The sequence below is a fragment of the Pipistrellus kuhlii genome, unplaced genomic scaffold (genome assembly GCF_014108245.1).
Source record: "Pipistrellus kuhlii isolate mPipKuh1 unplaced genomic scaffold, mPipKuh1.p scaffold_m20_p_42, whole genome shotgun sequence".
Classification (NCBI taxonomy): Eukaryota; Metazoa; Chordata; class Mammalia; order Chiroptera; family Vespertilionidae; genus Pipistrellus; species Pipistrellus kuhlii.
In genome coordinates this window covers 107,066-123,330 of record NW_023425543.1, presented here as the reverse complement: position 1 = coordinate 123,330, position 16,265 = coordinate 107,066, and the positions used below count along the sequence as shown (strand labels likewise).

The window sequence follows — 16,265 nt, the reverse complement described above, 5'->3', positions numbered from 1 at the left end:
GGCTGCTGCTTCCTTTAAAAAAAAAATATTTTTATTGCCGAAACCAACCGGTTTGGCTCAGTGGGTAGAGCGTCGGCCTGAGGACTGAAGGGTCCTGGGTTCGATTCCGGCCAAAAGGGTATGTACCTTGGTTGTGGGCACATCCCCGGTAGGAGGTGTGCAGGAGTCAGCTGATCGGTGTTTCTCTCTCATCGATGTTTCTAACTCTCTATCCCTCTCTCTTCCTCCCTATAAAAAATCAATAATAATAATAACTATATATATATATATATATATATATATATATTTTATATATATTTATTGATTGATTGATGTCAGAGAGGAAGGGAGAGGGAGAGAGAAACATGGACCGGCTTGCCTCCTGCACGCCTCCCCTACTGGGGACGGAGCTCACAACCAGAGCATGTGCCCTGACTGGGAATCGAACCCAGGACCTCTTGGTCCCTGGGACAGTGCTCACCGGGGCGGCGGGCTATGAAGGACATTGCAGAGCTCAACTCCATCACGTGGGAGAGACCCTGCGCATTCGCACCGCAGGCTAAGGGAACCGCTGGGAGTTCCTATGAAACCCCACAACAGGACACACACCCCATAGAGCGTCCGTGCCCCTGTTCCCGTCCCGGAACGATGCAGGCATCCTGAGCACATGGTGTCGCAGCAGATGCTGGACAGATGCTCCTCCGGGAACAGCAGGAAACGGAAACGCAATAATTAGTGTCAATTAAGTCCCCAATCAATCACGGAGCAGGGGCCTTCGGCGGCTCAGCCCCGAGGGGCCTGCTGGGCCCGAGGCGGGGAGCCGGGTCCAAGCCTGTGCAGGCTCCGGCTGACTCACGGTCAGAGAAAACCGCACACGCGTCTTGGCACGAGAAGCGATAAGGAATCCCATGACCGCTAGCAATTGGAAATAATAATCTGTTAATCGTTTTAATAGCGAACGAGCTACAGAGACCACGTCCAGGAGCCCTCCGCGCGGAAGGGGAGGAGGTCCGTTTTGTTTCTGGCTTCCTTCGCTTAAAATATAGGTTATTGATTTTTGAGAGAGAGGAAGGGAGAGGGAGGGAGAGAGAGAAACATCGATGGGCTGCCTCCTGCACGCCCCCTATTGGGGATCGGCTGGAAACCCAGGAATGGAACCGTGCCCTCCTGGTTCACAGGTCGACGCTCAACCACTAAGTCATGCCGACGGGGCGAAAACGCTTACGTGTTTACAAATTCTTCTCTAAAGACTCGATACTTGAAGGACAGTGTTGCTAGATAGAAAACCCGTATAGTTACGGGCCTCGCTGTCACTCGTGGTGATAGACCATAAAACTCTTTTCATTTTAGAAAACAAAAGATCTGTTTTTATTGATTTCAGAGAGGAAGAGGCAGGTGAAGAGAGAGAAAGAGAGAGAGAGAGAGAGAGAGAGAGAGAGAGAGAGAGAGAGAGAAACATCAGTGATGAGAGAATCATGGACCGGCTGCCTCCTGCATGCCCGCTATTGGGGATGGAGCCTGCAACCCGGACATGTGCCCTGACCGGGAATCGAACCCTGACCTCCTGGTTCATGGGTCGACGCTCCACCACTGAGCCACCCAGGCCGACGATTGTCCATGTCCGTCCCAGTCCGGCTCAGCAGCCAGAGACCAGTGCTTCCAGCGCTCACAGACCCCTCAGCGGCCAGGGGAGGCGGCCCGGGGCGGCCTGGACCGCTGTCTCCCTCCGCCCCGCCCCGCCCCACCCCGGAGGCTCGGCCCCGCAGACCCCGGCTCCTTACCGCGCCTGGCATGGGTGTGAGTTGCACCTGCGGACCTGGGGCTCGGGGCGGCTGGCCGGGGGGCAGTCGCTGTCATTCACCAGCGCCGTGGTCTTGTTCACGATGCGCGTGCAGGACACGACGGTCCTGCGTTCCCCTGGAAACCGGCACAGGGAGCCGATCGGCCACGGCTGCCGCCCGGGAGGGGGGGGAGGGGGACCCACTGCGGAGGGGCCTCCGGGGCAGCCTCTGATCAGAGGGTCCTTGAACCAACTATGTCAGGGCTGGACTGGAACCTCAGCCAGGAGGGTGTGCAAGACGTGGGCAGGGCAGTGTGGGGCAGGAGGAACGTTCTGGACTAGGACCAGAAAGAGGCAGCCGCTGGCTGGCCGGCGTGGCTCCCTGGTTGAGCTGTGGACCTAGGAACCAGGAGGTCACGGGTTGATTCCGGGACAGGGCACATGCCCGGGTTATGAGCTCAATCCCCAGTAGGGGGCGTGCAGGGGGGCAGGGCATCCATGCTCCTCTCTCTCATCTTTCTTTCTTTCTTTCTTTCTTTCTTTCTTTTTAAAAAAATATATTTTATTGATTTTGTACAGAGAGGAAGGGAGAGAGATAAGAGAGTTAGAAACATCGATGAGAGAGTGTCATCGATCAGCTGCCTCTTGCACACCTCCTACTGGGGATGTGCCCCGCAACTAAGGTACATGCCCTTGACCGGAATCGAACCCGGGACCTTTCAGTCCCCAAGCCGACGTTCTATCCACGGAGCCAAACTGGTTTCGGCTCATCGATGTTTCTCTCTCTCTCTCCCTTCCTCTCTGAAAGGAACAAACACTGGCGAGGTGCACCCGGCCTGTCCCCCTCCGTGCCCCGACCACAGAGGGCCCGGCACCCACGTCTCCTTCCTTTAACGGAGCCCGCACCCATGGGCCCGGGCGCGCGCTCACCTCCGCCGCACTGCGCGCTGCACCCCTCCCAGCCGCTGTGCGTCCACAGGAACAGCGAGTCCCGGGGCCTCTCGGGCTCGCTCTGGCTCTCGGCCGTGGCGTTCACGGGGATGGTGTACTCGTAGTGGATCCCGTAGTGCTGGTCGTGGAACAGCAGCACCTGCACGGGCGGGCGGGCGGGCGGAGAGCCTCGCTCTGGGGCCTCCCACCCGGTGGGCACAGGGGCTTTCAAACAGGTTCGACCTGCCCGGCCGGTGCGGCTCAGTGGCTGAGTGTCGTCAACCCAAGGACCAGGAGGTCAGGGTGCATGCACGTCCGTGTTGCGGCTCCATCCCCAGGAGGTGGAGTGCAGGCGGCAGCCGATGCATGATTCTCTCTCCTCACTGATGTTTCTCTCCCTCTCCCTCTCCCTTGCTCTCTCTCTCTCTCTAAAAATCAAACAAACATATATATATATATATTTATTCAAATTAGCGTTGCAAAACAAGGCCTCATGTAGGACTTTCAAGTGGCCCGGCTGAGGGAGAGGGGGGGCGTCCCCAGGGTAGGCCTAAAACCAGCGGGTCCCCCCAGGTCGAAGCCCCTAGCAGGTTCCCGTCCGGGCCGGCAGGCGCAGGAGAGGGGCCGGCGGGCGCGGGAGGCAGACGGTGCAGGCCAGGCGGCAAATGCCTGAGCCGGGGCCTCCCCCCTCCCCCCTGAGTCTCCCCCTCCCTCCTCCTCCGGGGGGCCCCGGTGCGCCGTGGGTGGGTGGGGGTGGGGCGCCTCGGCAGCTAAAACATCTCCCTCTCCAAGAAGCAGGCCTGCAGGAAGGCGGTTGGAAACCTGCCTCCGGTGGAAAAGAGAGTTAAAAAAAAAAAAAAAAAAAAGCCTCTTTAAAAGAGATCTTTATTATCTCAGTCTGGGAACACAAGGCTGGTGAATGGGGGGAGCCATCTGAAACCAATTTCGGGCAGTTCCGCAGCCACAGAGAATGTGTGTGCGTGTGCACAGTCGGTTTCCCAGGCGGGGCCCCGTGGCTCCCCCGTGCCTGCGTCCCGGTTTGGGGTACGATGGCTTCTACGGACAGCCGGAAGGGCACCCCTCGTTTCTAGATTTGCAAACTGGAAGGAACCGTCATCGTTGGAGAGAGAGAGAGAGAAGCAGTGCGTGGTAACGGGGCTGGGCCTGGGGCTGGGGCGGCGGTGGCTGGCTCTCTCTCTGAGCTCTGTTTCTCCTCCTGAGCCCGCGGGCGATGCCCTGGGGCCGTGGGCGCTTCGAGAAGAGACGGGAAATAAACCCGTCCTGGCGCCTGCTCCAGAGAGCAAGTGCCTGGGCGACAGGGGACGTGACAGTGAGGGTCTTATTGCTGGCTTCCTCTCAGGCCCTCTGCATGACTGCTTTTATTGTATTATTATTATTACCATCATCATGATTTCTCATCCTCACCCGAGAACCGCTTTTTCCAGTGATTTCTAGAGAGAGCGGAAGGGAGGGAGGAGGAAGGAGGGGGAGAGCGAGCGAAACATCGACCTGAGAGAGGCACATCGATGGGCTAGGACACCTGCGATTCAGGTTACCGTACGTGCCCTTGACCGGGAATGGAACCTGCGACCCTTGGGTCTGCAGGTGGATGTTCTAACCACTGGCCAAACCAGCCAGGGCTGCTTTTATTTCATTTCTTTCTTTTTTTTTTTTTTTTTTTTACATTTTTTATTGCATTCAGGGCTCACAACAGGCTGTCCCGGGAGTGATATTTTGATATTCTTAAAAAGGATGCATCAGTCTGGTTGGTTTGCCTCAGTGGATAGAGCGTTGGGCACAGACTGAAGGGTTGCAGGTTTGGCTCGGGATCAAGGGCCTGTACCTCAGTGGCAGGCTCCAGGCCCGGCCCTGGTTGGGGCATGTGCGAGAGGGAACCAATCAAAGTGCCTCTCTCACATCGATGTCTCTCTTTCTCTCTCTCTCTCTCTGTCTCTGTCTTTCTGTCTCTGTCTCTCTCTCTCTCCGACCCTTCCACTCTCTCCAAAGAGATCAATGGAAAAAATCCGCAGGTGAGGACTCACCTAGATAAACAATAAAAAGGACGCATCAGCAGGTGGTCTGGGGGCTGGGCTCGACAGGTAAGACGGGACCCCACAGGTTTCTGAGGCCACCCGGGGAGTCGGCATTCCCGTAGAACCTGCCACCCTCTCCTCCCCGTTCCCAGATGCCTGCTGCAAGCCGAGCTTGGAAAATCTGAGCGCTGTTGGTTTGGAAGGAAGCGGAGTCAACAGCCCCTTTCCAGAAGGTAATTTCCAGCGCGGAGACACACGCCGCGGGGCGGACCCGTGCCATCTGATATAAAAACGCAGACTGCACGCGGGCTGGCTGCTGGCGGGGCCCTTCCGTTTGAGAAGAGGCCGGAGCCCTGCCAGCGGGGAGCCGGGCGGCGTCCGGGGCCGGGAGAAACCTGCAGCACGCCCAGGGGGATGTGGCTCCGAGGCTGAGCGCCGACCTAGGAGCCGGGAGGCCACTGTTTGGGCACACGTCAGGGCACACGCCCGTGTTGTGGGCTCCATCTCCAGCAGGGGGCGTGCAGGAGGCAGCCGATCCCTGATTCTCTCCCCTCATTGATGTGTTCTCTCTGCCCCCCTTTTCTCTCTCTCTCTCTCTCTCTCTCTCTCTCTTAATATATTTTATTGAATTTTTACAGAAAGGAAGAGAGAGGGATAGAGAGTCAGAAACATCGATGAGATAGAAACATCGATCAGCTGCCTCTTGCATACCCCCTACTGGGGATGTGCCCGCAACCAAGGTACATGCCCATGACCAGAATCGAACCCGGGACCCTTCAGTCCGCAGGCCGACGCTCTATCCACTGAGCCACACCGGTTTCAGCTCTCTTCCTTTCGGAAATCAATAAAAATATATATATATATATTTACAAAGGAAAGAGGAGATCCAGAGGGAGCCCTGAGCTGTGGGGGGCCGGGTAAGCCACCAGGGGCCACCCGAACCCCGGGAGGCAGTACCCGGGGAGAGCGCCCTCACCGAGCCTCACCATCACATGCAGCGGGATCTGGGTCGGGCCCTTGGCCGAGATCTTCTCCCACAGGCCTCTGCGCACGTAGCGGACGGTGGTGCCCGCGATCTGGAACTCCCCGGGCAGCTCGATCTTCCAGTCGCTGTTGATGGACCGGCGGCTGGAGTCCTTGAGGGCTGGGGAGAGAGCGGGCGGTGTGGGGCAGCAGGCCCGTGCGGAGCAGCCCTGCGGCCCAGCCGCCCCTCTCCTGGGCACAGACCCCCCAAAAAAACCCAAAACTAAAAAAAAACAAACAACCCCACCACAATAAAAACATTAAAAGAAAAGAAAAAAAATAAAGAGCACAGGGAATTCTGGAGGGACCTGGTCTGTCTGGTGATTTTATGTCCGGGGGGTGGGGGGGTTGGGGGGGGGAATCTGATTGGCCGGGAAGAACAATTTCATTTTTGGGCTCCGCCGGGGTCAGGGGTCAGGCATGTTATTTTTTATTTGTTTTTTTTAAATATATTTTTTATTGATTTCAGAGAGGAAGGGAGAGGTCGAGGGAGAGATTGAAGCATCCATGATGAGAATCATGGATCGGCTGCCTTCTGCACGCCCCCTATTGGGGACTGAGCCCACAACCCGGGGCCTATGCCCTGGACCGGGAATCGAACCCGGGACCCTTCAGTCCCCAGGCCTAGCCACTGAGCAAATGAGATGGGCCGGTCGCACGTTCTGAATCGCTGTCTGAAACACACACAGCAGGGCCTGCCTTTGTGTCTTTTGCTGAGGAGCCGTTCGGAGCCACAAGGAGCCGCTTAACGGGAGAGGAACTCCCCCACCAGGGAGATGGGTCCCTGCCCTCCTCAGCCCCAGGGCCGGACACACAGAGCCTCATCCGGGGCCAGGAACCTGCGATCACGTGATGTGTGTCTGCAGATAGTTGCACGTGGACACGGGCTCTGGGGGGAGAGACTGTGAGCCGTGCTGGGGAGCGTGGACGGGGCACCCCTGGCCGTATAGGAGGCAGGGCAGGGCTCCTCGTTAGCTGGCTGCAGGCCCACGCCGGGGTCTGACCCCGTCCCCAGGCGTGGGGCTGCGCGGGAGTGGCTCCCTGCCTCTGTCTCTCCTGGATTGCACTGGAAGGCCTGACCCGCAGTCAACCCACTTCTAGCCCTGGCGCCGCGTCAGCGCCTTTTATTTCCACCCGGAGGCCCGCGGACGCGAGCGGCAGAGGCATTTCCTGTTCCAGGTGGTTTCGAGCCGAGGGCCAGGCCGTGGGCCGGAGGGAGGGAGGGAGGGAGGCGGGTGGAATTCCTCGGGAATCGCTCCCGGGCAGCTCGGAGCTCCATGGGCTCGGCTTCCAGGGCGCCCGGCCCGGGGCCAGCACGGCCGGTTTGAATGGAACCTTAGGAACGTAAGGAGCGTGCACCGTCTCCGGGCCTGCCCCGGTGCCTACCCCGGGCCCTGGGATCCTGGGGTCTGCCTGGCAGAGGAGATAAGGGCACCGAGGCAGGCCAGGCCGGCGCGGCTCAGTGGCTGGGCGTCGACCTAGGAACCAGGAGGTCACGGTTCGATTCCCGGTTTGGGCACGTGCCCGGGGTGTGGGCTCCATCCCGTGTGGGGGGTGCAGGAGGCAGCCGATCCATGAATCTCTCTCCTCATTGATGCTTCTCTCTCCCTCTCCCTTCCTCTCTGACATCAATAATATATATATATACACACACACACACACACACACACACACACACACATATGTATATATATATATATATATTTAAAGTCCATTTCAGGTGGGAATTAGAAATTAGATCTAATGGACCCTGACAGCCTTCTGCCCTTCCCACATTTCCACGGAAAAGCAGAGATAATGCTCCCAATTCTGCTCGCTACCCGGGTCCCGGGTCAGGTGAGCGATGGTGACAGGAAGTCTCGGCAGCCAGAACGTGACACCTAACGTAGGCGTTTACCGCCAGCGGCCTCGACCGGGGGTCGGCAAACTCATTCGTCCACAGAGCCAAATACCGACAGGACAACCATGGAAACTTCTTTGGAGAGCCACATGTTTTAAACGTAATAAGCTTCTTCCAACGCCACTTCTTCAACACAGACCCGCCCAGGCCGTGGTAGTTTGTGGAAGAGCCACGCGCCAAGGGGCCGGAGAGCCGCAGTTTGCCGACCGCGGGGCTGGGAGCGTGCCGCTGACCCCGCTGCCCGGCTGGCCCGCCACCTCCGCCCTCCGGACAGGCCCCTGGTTACCTAAGAAGCTGTGGGCCGGCTTGTCCTCCACCACACGGATCCGCCGAGCGCCCGCGGGGATGATGGCGGCCTCGATGTAGCCTGCGGGGACGGACCACAGGGCTGAGCCACCCCACCCACCTCCCACCAGAGTCCCCTCCCCCCCCCCCCCCCAATGATCCTCTGTCTTCACTGATGTTTCTCTCCCCACCCCTCCCCTCTCCTTTCCGCTCTCTGAAATCAATAAAAACATATTTTGGGCCGAAACCGGTTTGGCTCAATGGATAGAGCGTCGGCTTGGGGACTCAAAGGTCCCGCCGGGTTCGATTCCGGTCAAGGGCATGTACCTTGGTGGCGGGCACATCCCCAGTAGGGGGTGTGCAAGAGGCAGCTGATCGGTGACTCTCTCTCGTCGATGTTTCTAGCTCTCTATCTCTCGCCCTTCCTCTCTGTACAAAATCAATAAAATATATTTTTAAAAAATTAAAAAAACAAACAAAAAAAACCATATTTTGGTGGGGGGGAAAAATAAATGGAAAAAATGAACAACAAAAACCTTTGACGCGGCTCAGTGGCCGGTGGCTATGAGACTAGACGGAGCCGCCCGGCTCCCCTCCGTCTCCCCCGCCCCCGGAGCCAGGGGGGGGCGGGCAGCCGCGGATTCTCCCACAAGCCCCCGGGCTCACCTGTGCCCCGCGCGTGGCTGAAGTCGCCCTTGACCACGCGGCAGGTCTTGCCGTCGCCGCTGCACACGCCACACCGGTCCTCCTTGGCCGCTGAGCCGATGATGCCGTCACAGCCGATTTTCTGGGGGCCGGAGAGCGGCGTGAGCCGGGGCCCCCCCCGCCTCAGGGAGGCAGGCCCGGCACCCCCCGAGGCCCCGGCAAATGGCTGACGTATTTTAAAAATCGGAAGAGCAAAGCGTGAATGGGGTCCCGCTTGCGTTAGGCTCGGCCTTGCACCGGCCTCGTGGCCAAACGCGTCCTTTAGTGTTTGCCGGGGGAAAGGGGGCCCGGGAAGGCGGCGGCGCCCCAGCCCGGCCGGTGTGGAGCAGTGGGTTGTGCTTCTGGCTGGGAAAGGCGAGCACGCGCTTTCTGTAATGAAACAGAAAGCCTTCTTGCAATGACAGCGCGCTCTCTCTCTCTCTCCCATGGGAGGGATGCCACCGACTCCTTATTCCATTGGGGACGGGCTTCCTGGCCAGTGACACCAGCCCTCCACTGGGCTCCCGGTTAGGCCTACCAATTCGCAGCCCTCGCCTATTTTTATTTTATTTTATATATAATGTATATTTTTACTGATGTCAGAGAGGAAGGGAGAGGGAGAGGGAGAGAGAAACATCAATGATGAGAGAGAATCACGGATCGGCTGCCTCCTGAATGCCCCCCTACTGGGGACCAAGCTTGCAACCGGGCCTGTGCCCCGACCGGGATTCGAACCGTGACCTCCTGGTTCCTGAGTGGATGCTCAACCGCGGAGCCGCGCCGGCTGGCCGGGCTGGCCTCTCCCTTCTCGGCTCTGCCCTTGTTTGGTTAGAGGGCGGCCATTTCCGAGCGCGGTGTTTGCCTGGAAGAGAACATGGCCGCGGTGGTCTCCTGTATCTCGCTCTGGTTGCTGACTTGGCAGCAGAATTCTAGAAATTCGGCCGGAGTCTATAATTATCTCCGCGGCTCCTGCCAGGGCGCGTTCTCCCGTGTGTGTGTTTTTCTTGGTCTTTCTGGGGCCGGCGGCTGGTTTCCTTCAAACAGCAGGTCATCGCAGGGTGACCGGTCCCGTGTGAGCAGGGGGCGCACGGGGGGCTATTCTTGAGGGTGGGGGTGCTGCACACGGGGGGGGGTTTCCACGTGGGTGGGTTTGGGGACTATGTTCCAGGGGGTGGGGGCAGGTTCCCGGAAGCCAGGCGGCTGCGCCCCTTGGGGTGTCACTGGCAAAGGCATCTGATTCGTCTGTATCGTCTGTCCGGAACCAGAGCGGAGCTTGTCCAAAAACATATGCTCCCCCGCGCCCCCCAGCCTCGTCTTGGTGGTTGAGCAGTGGTCCACCCGTGAGTGAGCCAGGAGGTCAGGGTTCGATTCCCGGTCAGGGCACACGCCCGGGTGGCGGGCTCCATGCCCAGTGCGGGGCGTGCAGGAGGCGGCCGGTCCATCGATCGATGTTTCTCTCTCATTGATGTTTCCCTCTCTCTCTCTCTCTCTAAAATAAATTTAAAATGTATATATTTTTAATCCTCACCCAAGGATATTTTCTCATTGATTTTAGAGGGAGAACCAGAGAGAAATATCCATGTGTGAGAGAGAAACACACCAATTGTTTGCCTCCTGCATGCACCCCGACCAGGGCCCGGGCGGGGAGGAACCTGCAACCGATGTACGTGCCCTTGAGCGGGATCGAACCCGGGACCCTGCGGTCCGCAGGCCGACGCTCCATCCACTGAGCCACACCGGCCAGGGCAATAAAAAAAAAATATATATATTTTAAAGAAAACCCACTCCCCCGGGGCTCCCGGGCCCCGCCCCTGCCGAGCCCCCGAGGAGAGGGGGCCGCCTCCCGGCAGCCCCGCCGAGGACAGACGGCCGGCCGGCCGGCCGGAGGGCGCACGTCACCTGGCACCTGCCGTGCACGCAGAGGTCGGTCTCGTAGGGCCCGCAGGGCGTGCCGTCCAGGACCCTGTCGGCCACCAGCAGCGGGGACTCCTTCCCCAGGGGCGAGCAGTACAGCTCACACGGCTTGTCTGGGGAGGGAAAGCGGTGAACGGCGGCGTGAGGAGGGCCAAGCAGGGCGCGGGACGGCTCTGCAAAGGAGCCTCGATGGCCCATGAGGCCTGTGTGCGCGCTCCGTGAGTGTCTCCCTAGGGGTCCTCGGGGGGAGGTGGGGGGTAGGAAGCCAGGAAGCGGGTGGCGCGGAAAGCCCTGTGGGGCCTGCAGGGCCTCAGAGGCCCGGACACGGAGCTGGAGGGCTCCTGCTAGGGGATCCGCTCTCCCCCAGCGCCCGGGCCTGCCACGGAAGGGCCACGGGCGCGCTGCTCTCCGTGGCTGGGCCCCGTGGCACCCTGAGCCACGCCGTCGGTGGGAAGGCGTGCCTTAGAAGGCTAAGGTTAAAAGGTTATAAGTGTCCTAAGGTTATAAGGAAGCATCCCCCAGCTAAAGCAGTTTCGAAACAGTGAATTAAAAAAAAAATTTTTTTCCCCCCTTAATTTTTACTGATTTCAGAGCGGAAGGGAGAGGGGGAGAGAGAGAGAGAGAGAGAGAGAAACATTCATGAAGGGAGAGACTCATGGACCGGCTGCCTCCGGCACGCCCCACACTGGGGATCGAGCCTGCAACCTGGGCCTGTGCCCTTGACCGGGAATCGAACCGTGACCTCCTGGTTCCTAGGTGGATGCTCGGCCACTGAGCCACACCAGCCGGGCGGGCACCACCTTCGCTCTGCTTTGTTAAGCGGCTCCAGCTGGCCTGAGCCCGGTCGCGGGGGGGGGGCTGCGGCAGGAGGGGTCGGGCTGTGCCGGGAGGGGGCTGGGATGTGCCGCCCGGCCTCTGCCGAGCCCTCGGACGCGCGGGCGGCTCCACGGGGACGGCGGGGGCGGGCGGGCTGGCCCCGGGCCACGGCCACCGGTCCTGTCGGAGGCTCTTCCACGGGGCAGTCGCTCTAAGGAGTGTCTCTGAGGCCTGTGGGAGGCGGCCGGGGTCTGCGGGCCCGAGTCCTGCCTTGGAAAATCTACCTCGGCAAGAATGTCCTTGTTTTCTTTCTTTCTCCTTCTTTGGAGAAGAGAAAATAGGAAAAAATACAGCGTCTCCCTCCCTGAACGGCCCTGGCCAAAGCATTCCGCAGGGAGAGCAGGAACAGGGCAGTCGCTGTGGCTCCCAGAGGGCAGGCGGCCCCTGCCGAGCCCTGAGCTCCAGTCTCCCCGTCAAAGGCGGAAAAGCTGACTGTACCCCGACTTCCTCGTCCCAGACCGTGGCCTCCTCAGCGCCCGGCCGCCGGCGTGGCTCCGTGGTGGAGCGTCCACCTAGGAACCAGGAGGTCACGGTTCGATTCCGGGTCAGGTTCACAGGCCCGGGTTGCGGGCTCCGTCCCCAGTAAGGGGGTTGTGCAGGAGGCAGCCGATCCATGATTCCCTCTCCTCACCGATGCTTCTCTCTCACTCTCCCTTCTCCTTCCCTTTCTGAAATCAATAAAAGTAAAACATTTTACAAAAAGAGTAAAAAACCAACTCAAAATGATCCTGGAAATTGCCAAGGGAGCACCCACACTGGACAGGGAGGCAGCAGACGGCCCTGCCCGGCCCCGCACAGCCTCCTGCCCCACACAGTTGGCCCCGGGCACCTAGAAGCAGACAGCAGACTGCTGGAACCCCCCTCCTGCTCTCCCCCCCCCCCACCCCCGCGCCCTGATTGCTGCAAACGGGGTGCGGGAGGCATCTGGGCTGCAGCCTGCCTTGCAGGTGCTCCTGGGAAATGGCACAGGCCTCTAAGGCCAACGCCAGGCTCTGCCCGGGGGTCCCTCCGAGGCTGACAGGGCGGGGGACTGGGGTGGGGGTGCCCCCAACCCTCCCGCCCGGGTCCTCCCAGGAGGTGCCCGGCTCCCCCCGGGGGAAGGATGGGAGGGACAGGACACGCCCGCTCCTTACCGTCCACCACCACAGCGGCCAGCAGCCCCTTCTGCTTGCTGCTCAGCCGGTCGTGCGTCTGGCACTGCTGGTCCCGGAAGCTGGGCAGCCCCTTGGGGCAGGGCGGGCCCTCGCACGCGGCGTGCTCCACGCTGGCGCCCCAGCAGTGCGCGCCTCCGGGCCCGGGGCTGCGGGGAGAGAGCGGCCACCGGGGTCAGCCAGCCCAGGCAAGGCCTCCCCTCCCGCCTCGGTGTCAGGAGCCCTGAGGCCGTCCGCCAGGGTCATCCGGACGGACGCAATGTGGTGAGAAGGGGTTAGCGAGACCCACCCACTGTGTCTCTCATCCGAACGTAAAGCTTAGCCAACGGGCCCGAGGGCATGGCTCAGGGGTTGAGCACTGACCTAGGAACCAGGAGGTCACGGTTCGATTCCCGGTCAAGGACACAGGCCCGGGTTGAGGGCTCGATCCCCAGGAGGGGGCGTGCAGGAGGCAGGCGATGGATGATGCTCTCATCATGGATGTTTCTCTCTCCCTCCCTCTCCCTTCCCCTCCCCCCAAAATATATATATATATATTTTATTGATTTTTTACAGAGAGGAAGAGAGAGAGAGAGCTAGAAACATCGATGAGAGAGAAACACCGACCAGCTGCCTCCTGCACACCCCACACTGGGAATGTGCCCGCAACCAAGGTACATGGCCTTGACCGGAATCGAACCTGGGACCTTTCAGTCCGCAGACCAAGACTCTATCACTGAGCCAAACCATATATAAAAAATAAAAACAAAAACCATCCACGTGGACAGCAGGTCGCTGCCGAGGGGCAAGGGCACATACGGGGTTTCCCTGTGGGAGCAGAGGCCGGGGCAGGGGCCTCGGCCGGCCTGCAGGCGGCTTCCCCTCCGGATGCTTCTGGGACCCGCCGTCTTCCGGTTCCTCCTGCTCCCACGCCCCTCGGCCTCGGGCTCCCCAGAGCTGGCTCTCCCGCAAACAGCGATGCCCTCCGGTGCCCGGGGCACCGGCCTGCGGACTGCGGGGGGCGGCCTTTCCGCCCTGCAGCCTCTCGGCGGAAACCCGCACCGGGAGGGACACACGTACCGAGGAGGCTGGGCCCAGGACACGGATGACCCGGGCCTGGCTGTCCGCAGGCAGGAGGCGCGCGTTCCAACGGCCGGGAAGACCGCGGCGGAGAGCAAAGGGGGCGAAGGGAGGGCTCTCTGGCCGGTGTGCTTGGACAGTGAGTGAACCAGCTGTGGGAGCCGGGAGAGGGGCCAGGCCTGCAGGGCAGGGGGACGGGCGGGGGCGGGGGCGGGGGCAGAGGGGCCGGAGCCAGAGCGGAGGGGGTGCTGCTGGGTCAGTTTGGCTCCGGCCGCCATCAGCTGTGTCCTGTAACTGGCACCACGTCAGAGCCTCCTGCAGAGGCAGCTGAGCGGCCTGGCCCCCTCACAGCTCCCCGGAGGCGGCCCTGCAGCCGGAACAGCCCCCCCCGCCCCCCCGCCGGCCCCTTCGCTCCCCCTTCACCTGGGGAGGGTCCCTGAGGGCGAGGAGAAGACAGCCATTGCCCGTTAGAACAGGAAGTCTGCTGTTTTTAAATATGTAGATTTGTACTGAATCAGAGAGGAAGGGAGAGGGAGAGAGAGAGAGAAACAGCTATGAGGAGAGAGAATCATGGGTCAGCTGCCTCCTGCACACCCCACACTGGGGGTGGAGCCCACAACCCAGGCCCGTGCCCTGGCCGGGAATCGAACCGTGACCTCCTGGCTCCTAGGTCGACGCTCAACCACTGGGCCACCCGGGCCGGGCAGGAAGCTCAGACAGAGCACCGAGGTGTCACTAGCACCAGATTGCTGGGCTCCCTCGGGGTAAACCCGATGGGGCAGGGCTTAGAGCTGGTCCTGAGAGGCCACGGAGCAGCCTGTCCGTGGGCCGCAGTCTCACGGGTTGGGAGGGGGCACCGGCCGCTCCCTGGCTGCCCTTGGCGTTCGGGTGGCCTTGGGGAAGCAGGGTCCCAGGCCGCCTGACACACACACACACACACACGCACTCACACACTCACACACCCGGCACGGCCTGTGCAGTGAGCTCCGCGCGTCAGGGAACACCGCGGCGGGAGTGTCCGGAGGGCGCCGGAAGCGCAGAGGGTCCCTGCCTCTCGGTGAGCCGGCGCCCGGGTGGGCGAGGGGCACGGATGTTGGGGGCTGCACTGAGTGGTGCCCAGCAGGGGCGGGTCTGCCATCTCTCCATCATCCACCATCTATCCATCTGCCTGCTACGGTAGTATCAATGTCCTATCACCTATCTGCTATCCATCTATCTATAATCTATCACCCGTACTCTATCATCTATCTTCTATTTATCTATAGCTATCCATCTATCATACATCTATCTACCTATATTCTCACCTATCTATCTACCTATATTCTATCACCTGTTATCTACCTATCACCTATCTATTATCTATCATCTATTCATTATCATCTATCTTCTATTTATCTATCAAACTACCCATCTATCATATACCTATCATGTATCTATTATCTATCGTCTACCTGTATAGCTATATTCTATCGTCCTACTAATTATCATCTATTTTATCCATCTATCTTCTATCACCCACCTGTTATCTATCCACCTATCATATATCTATCATGTATCTATCTATTATCCATCATCTACCTATATAGCTATATTCTATCGTCTTCCTAATCATCATCTATTTTATCCATCTATCTTCTATCACTCATCTGTCATCTATCCACCTATCATATATCTATCATGTATCTATTATCTATTGTCTACCTATATAGCTATACTCTATCGTCTTCCTAATTATCATCTATTTTATCCATCTATCTTCTATCACCCATCTGTTATCTATCCATCTATCATATATCTATCTATCTATCTATCTATCTATCTATCTATCTATCTCCTATTGGCTCTCTTTCTCTGGGGAACCTCAATGCACCATCAGCGCTCTTAATGGAACTGTCATTCCTGGAGCACTGAGCGGCGGCTGGGAGCCAGGCTCTGCTGGGGGCCGGAGGAGCGGTATAACGGGACCCACTCTGCAGCACCGATCCCCTTAGCGCCCCCGGGAGGGAGCGGTGCTCCTGGCACAGCCTCCCTGTGACCCAGCCCTCCCCGCCGGCCTCGGCCCCCCGCCCCCGGAGCGTGTGAGGCATGGCTGGGCTCCTGCCAGGGGCCAGGGCGGCAGGGCTTGCCCACGGGGGCTGCTAATTATTCACCAACATGACTTAATGGTGGATGGAGAGCCTTTCGGGTGAGTCATCCTTTACAGGGCGCTCCTTACGGCGCTAATGGGAGGCAGCTGAGGGCCCAGGGGACCGAGAGCGGAGAGCCGGCCGTTCTGAGAAAGAGTGAAGGGGGGGGGTTCAAGGGAGGAGCAAGACCCACGTGGGAGGGGAGCGTGATCCGGCGCACACCTCGCCCCTCGCATTCCGAACTGACAGGCAGAGACCCCCCGCCCCGTCCCCCATCAAAGACAGCCGGTCGCAGTTGCAGGAGGGCGGCTTCAGATAGCTCAGTGGTCAGCAAACCCATGAGTCCACGGAGCCAAATACCAACAGGACAACGATCGAAATTGCTTTGGAGAGCCACATTTTTTTAGACGTAAACTCCTCCGAACGCCACTTCTTCCACACAGACTCACCCAGGCCGTGGTGTTCTGTGGAAGAGCCACACGCAAGGGGCCAGAGGACCGCCTGTGGCTCGCGAGCCGCAGTGTG

The 16,265-nt window shown here is 59.6% G+C and overlaps 1 protein-coding gene across 1 annotated transcript in view; it reads right to left on the bottom strand.

Moving 5' to 3' along the window:
• Positions 1-16,265, bottom strand: part of ADAMTS17 (ADAM metallopeptidase with thrombospondin type 1 motif 17) — a 65,981-nt gene that overhangs the window by 10,924 nt on the left and 38,792 nt on the right. The window contains exons 13-19 of the mRNA XM_036411788.2: positions 12,538-12,704; positions 10,514-10,641; positions 8,597-8,717; positions 7,932-8,012; positions 5,709-5,866; positions 2,690-2,849; positions 1,761-1,896 (exon numbers count right to left, since the gene is read on the bottom strand). Coding sequence (XP_036267681.1) covers positions 1,761-1,896; positions 2,690-2,849; positions 5,709-5,866; positions 7,932-8,012; positions 8,597-8,717; positions 10,514-10,641; positions 12,538-12,704 — 951 coding nt within the window. The remainder of the gene's footprint in view (positions 1-1,760; positions 1,897-2,689; positions 2,850-5,708; positions 5,867-7,931; positions 8,013-8,596; positions 8,718-10,513; positions 10,642-12,537; positions 12,705-16,265) is intronic.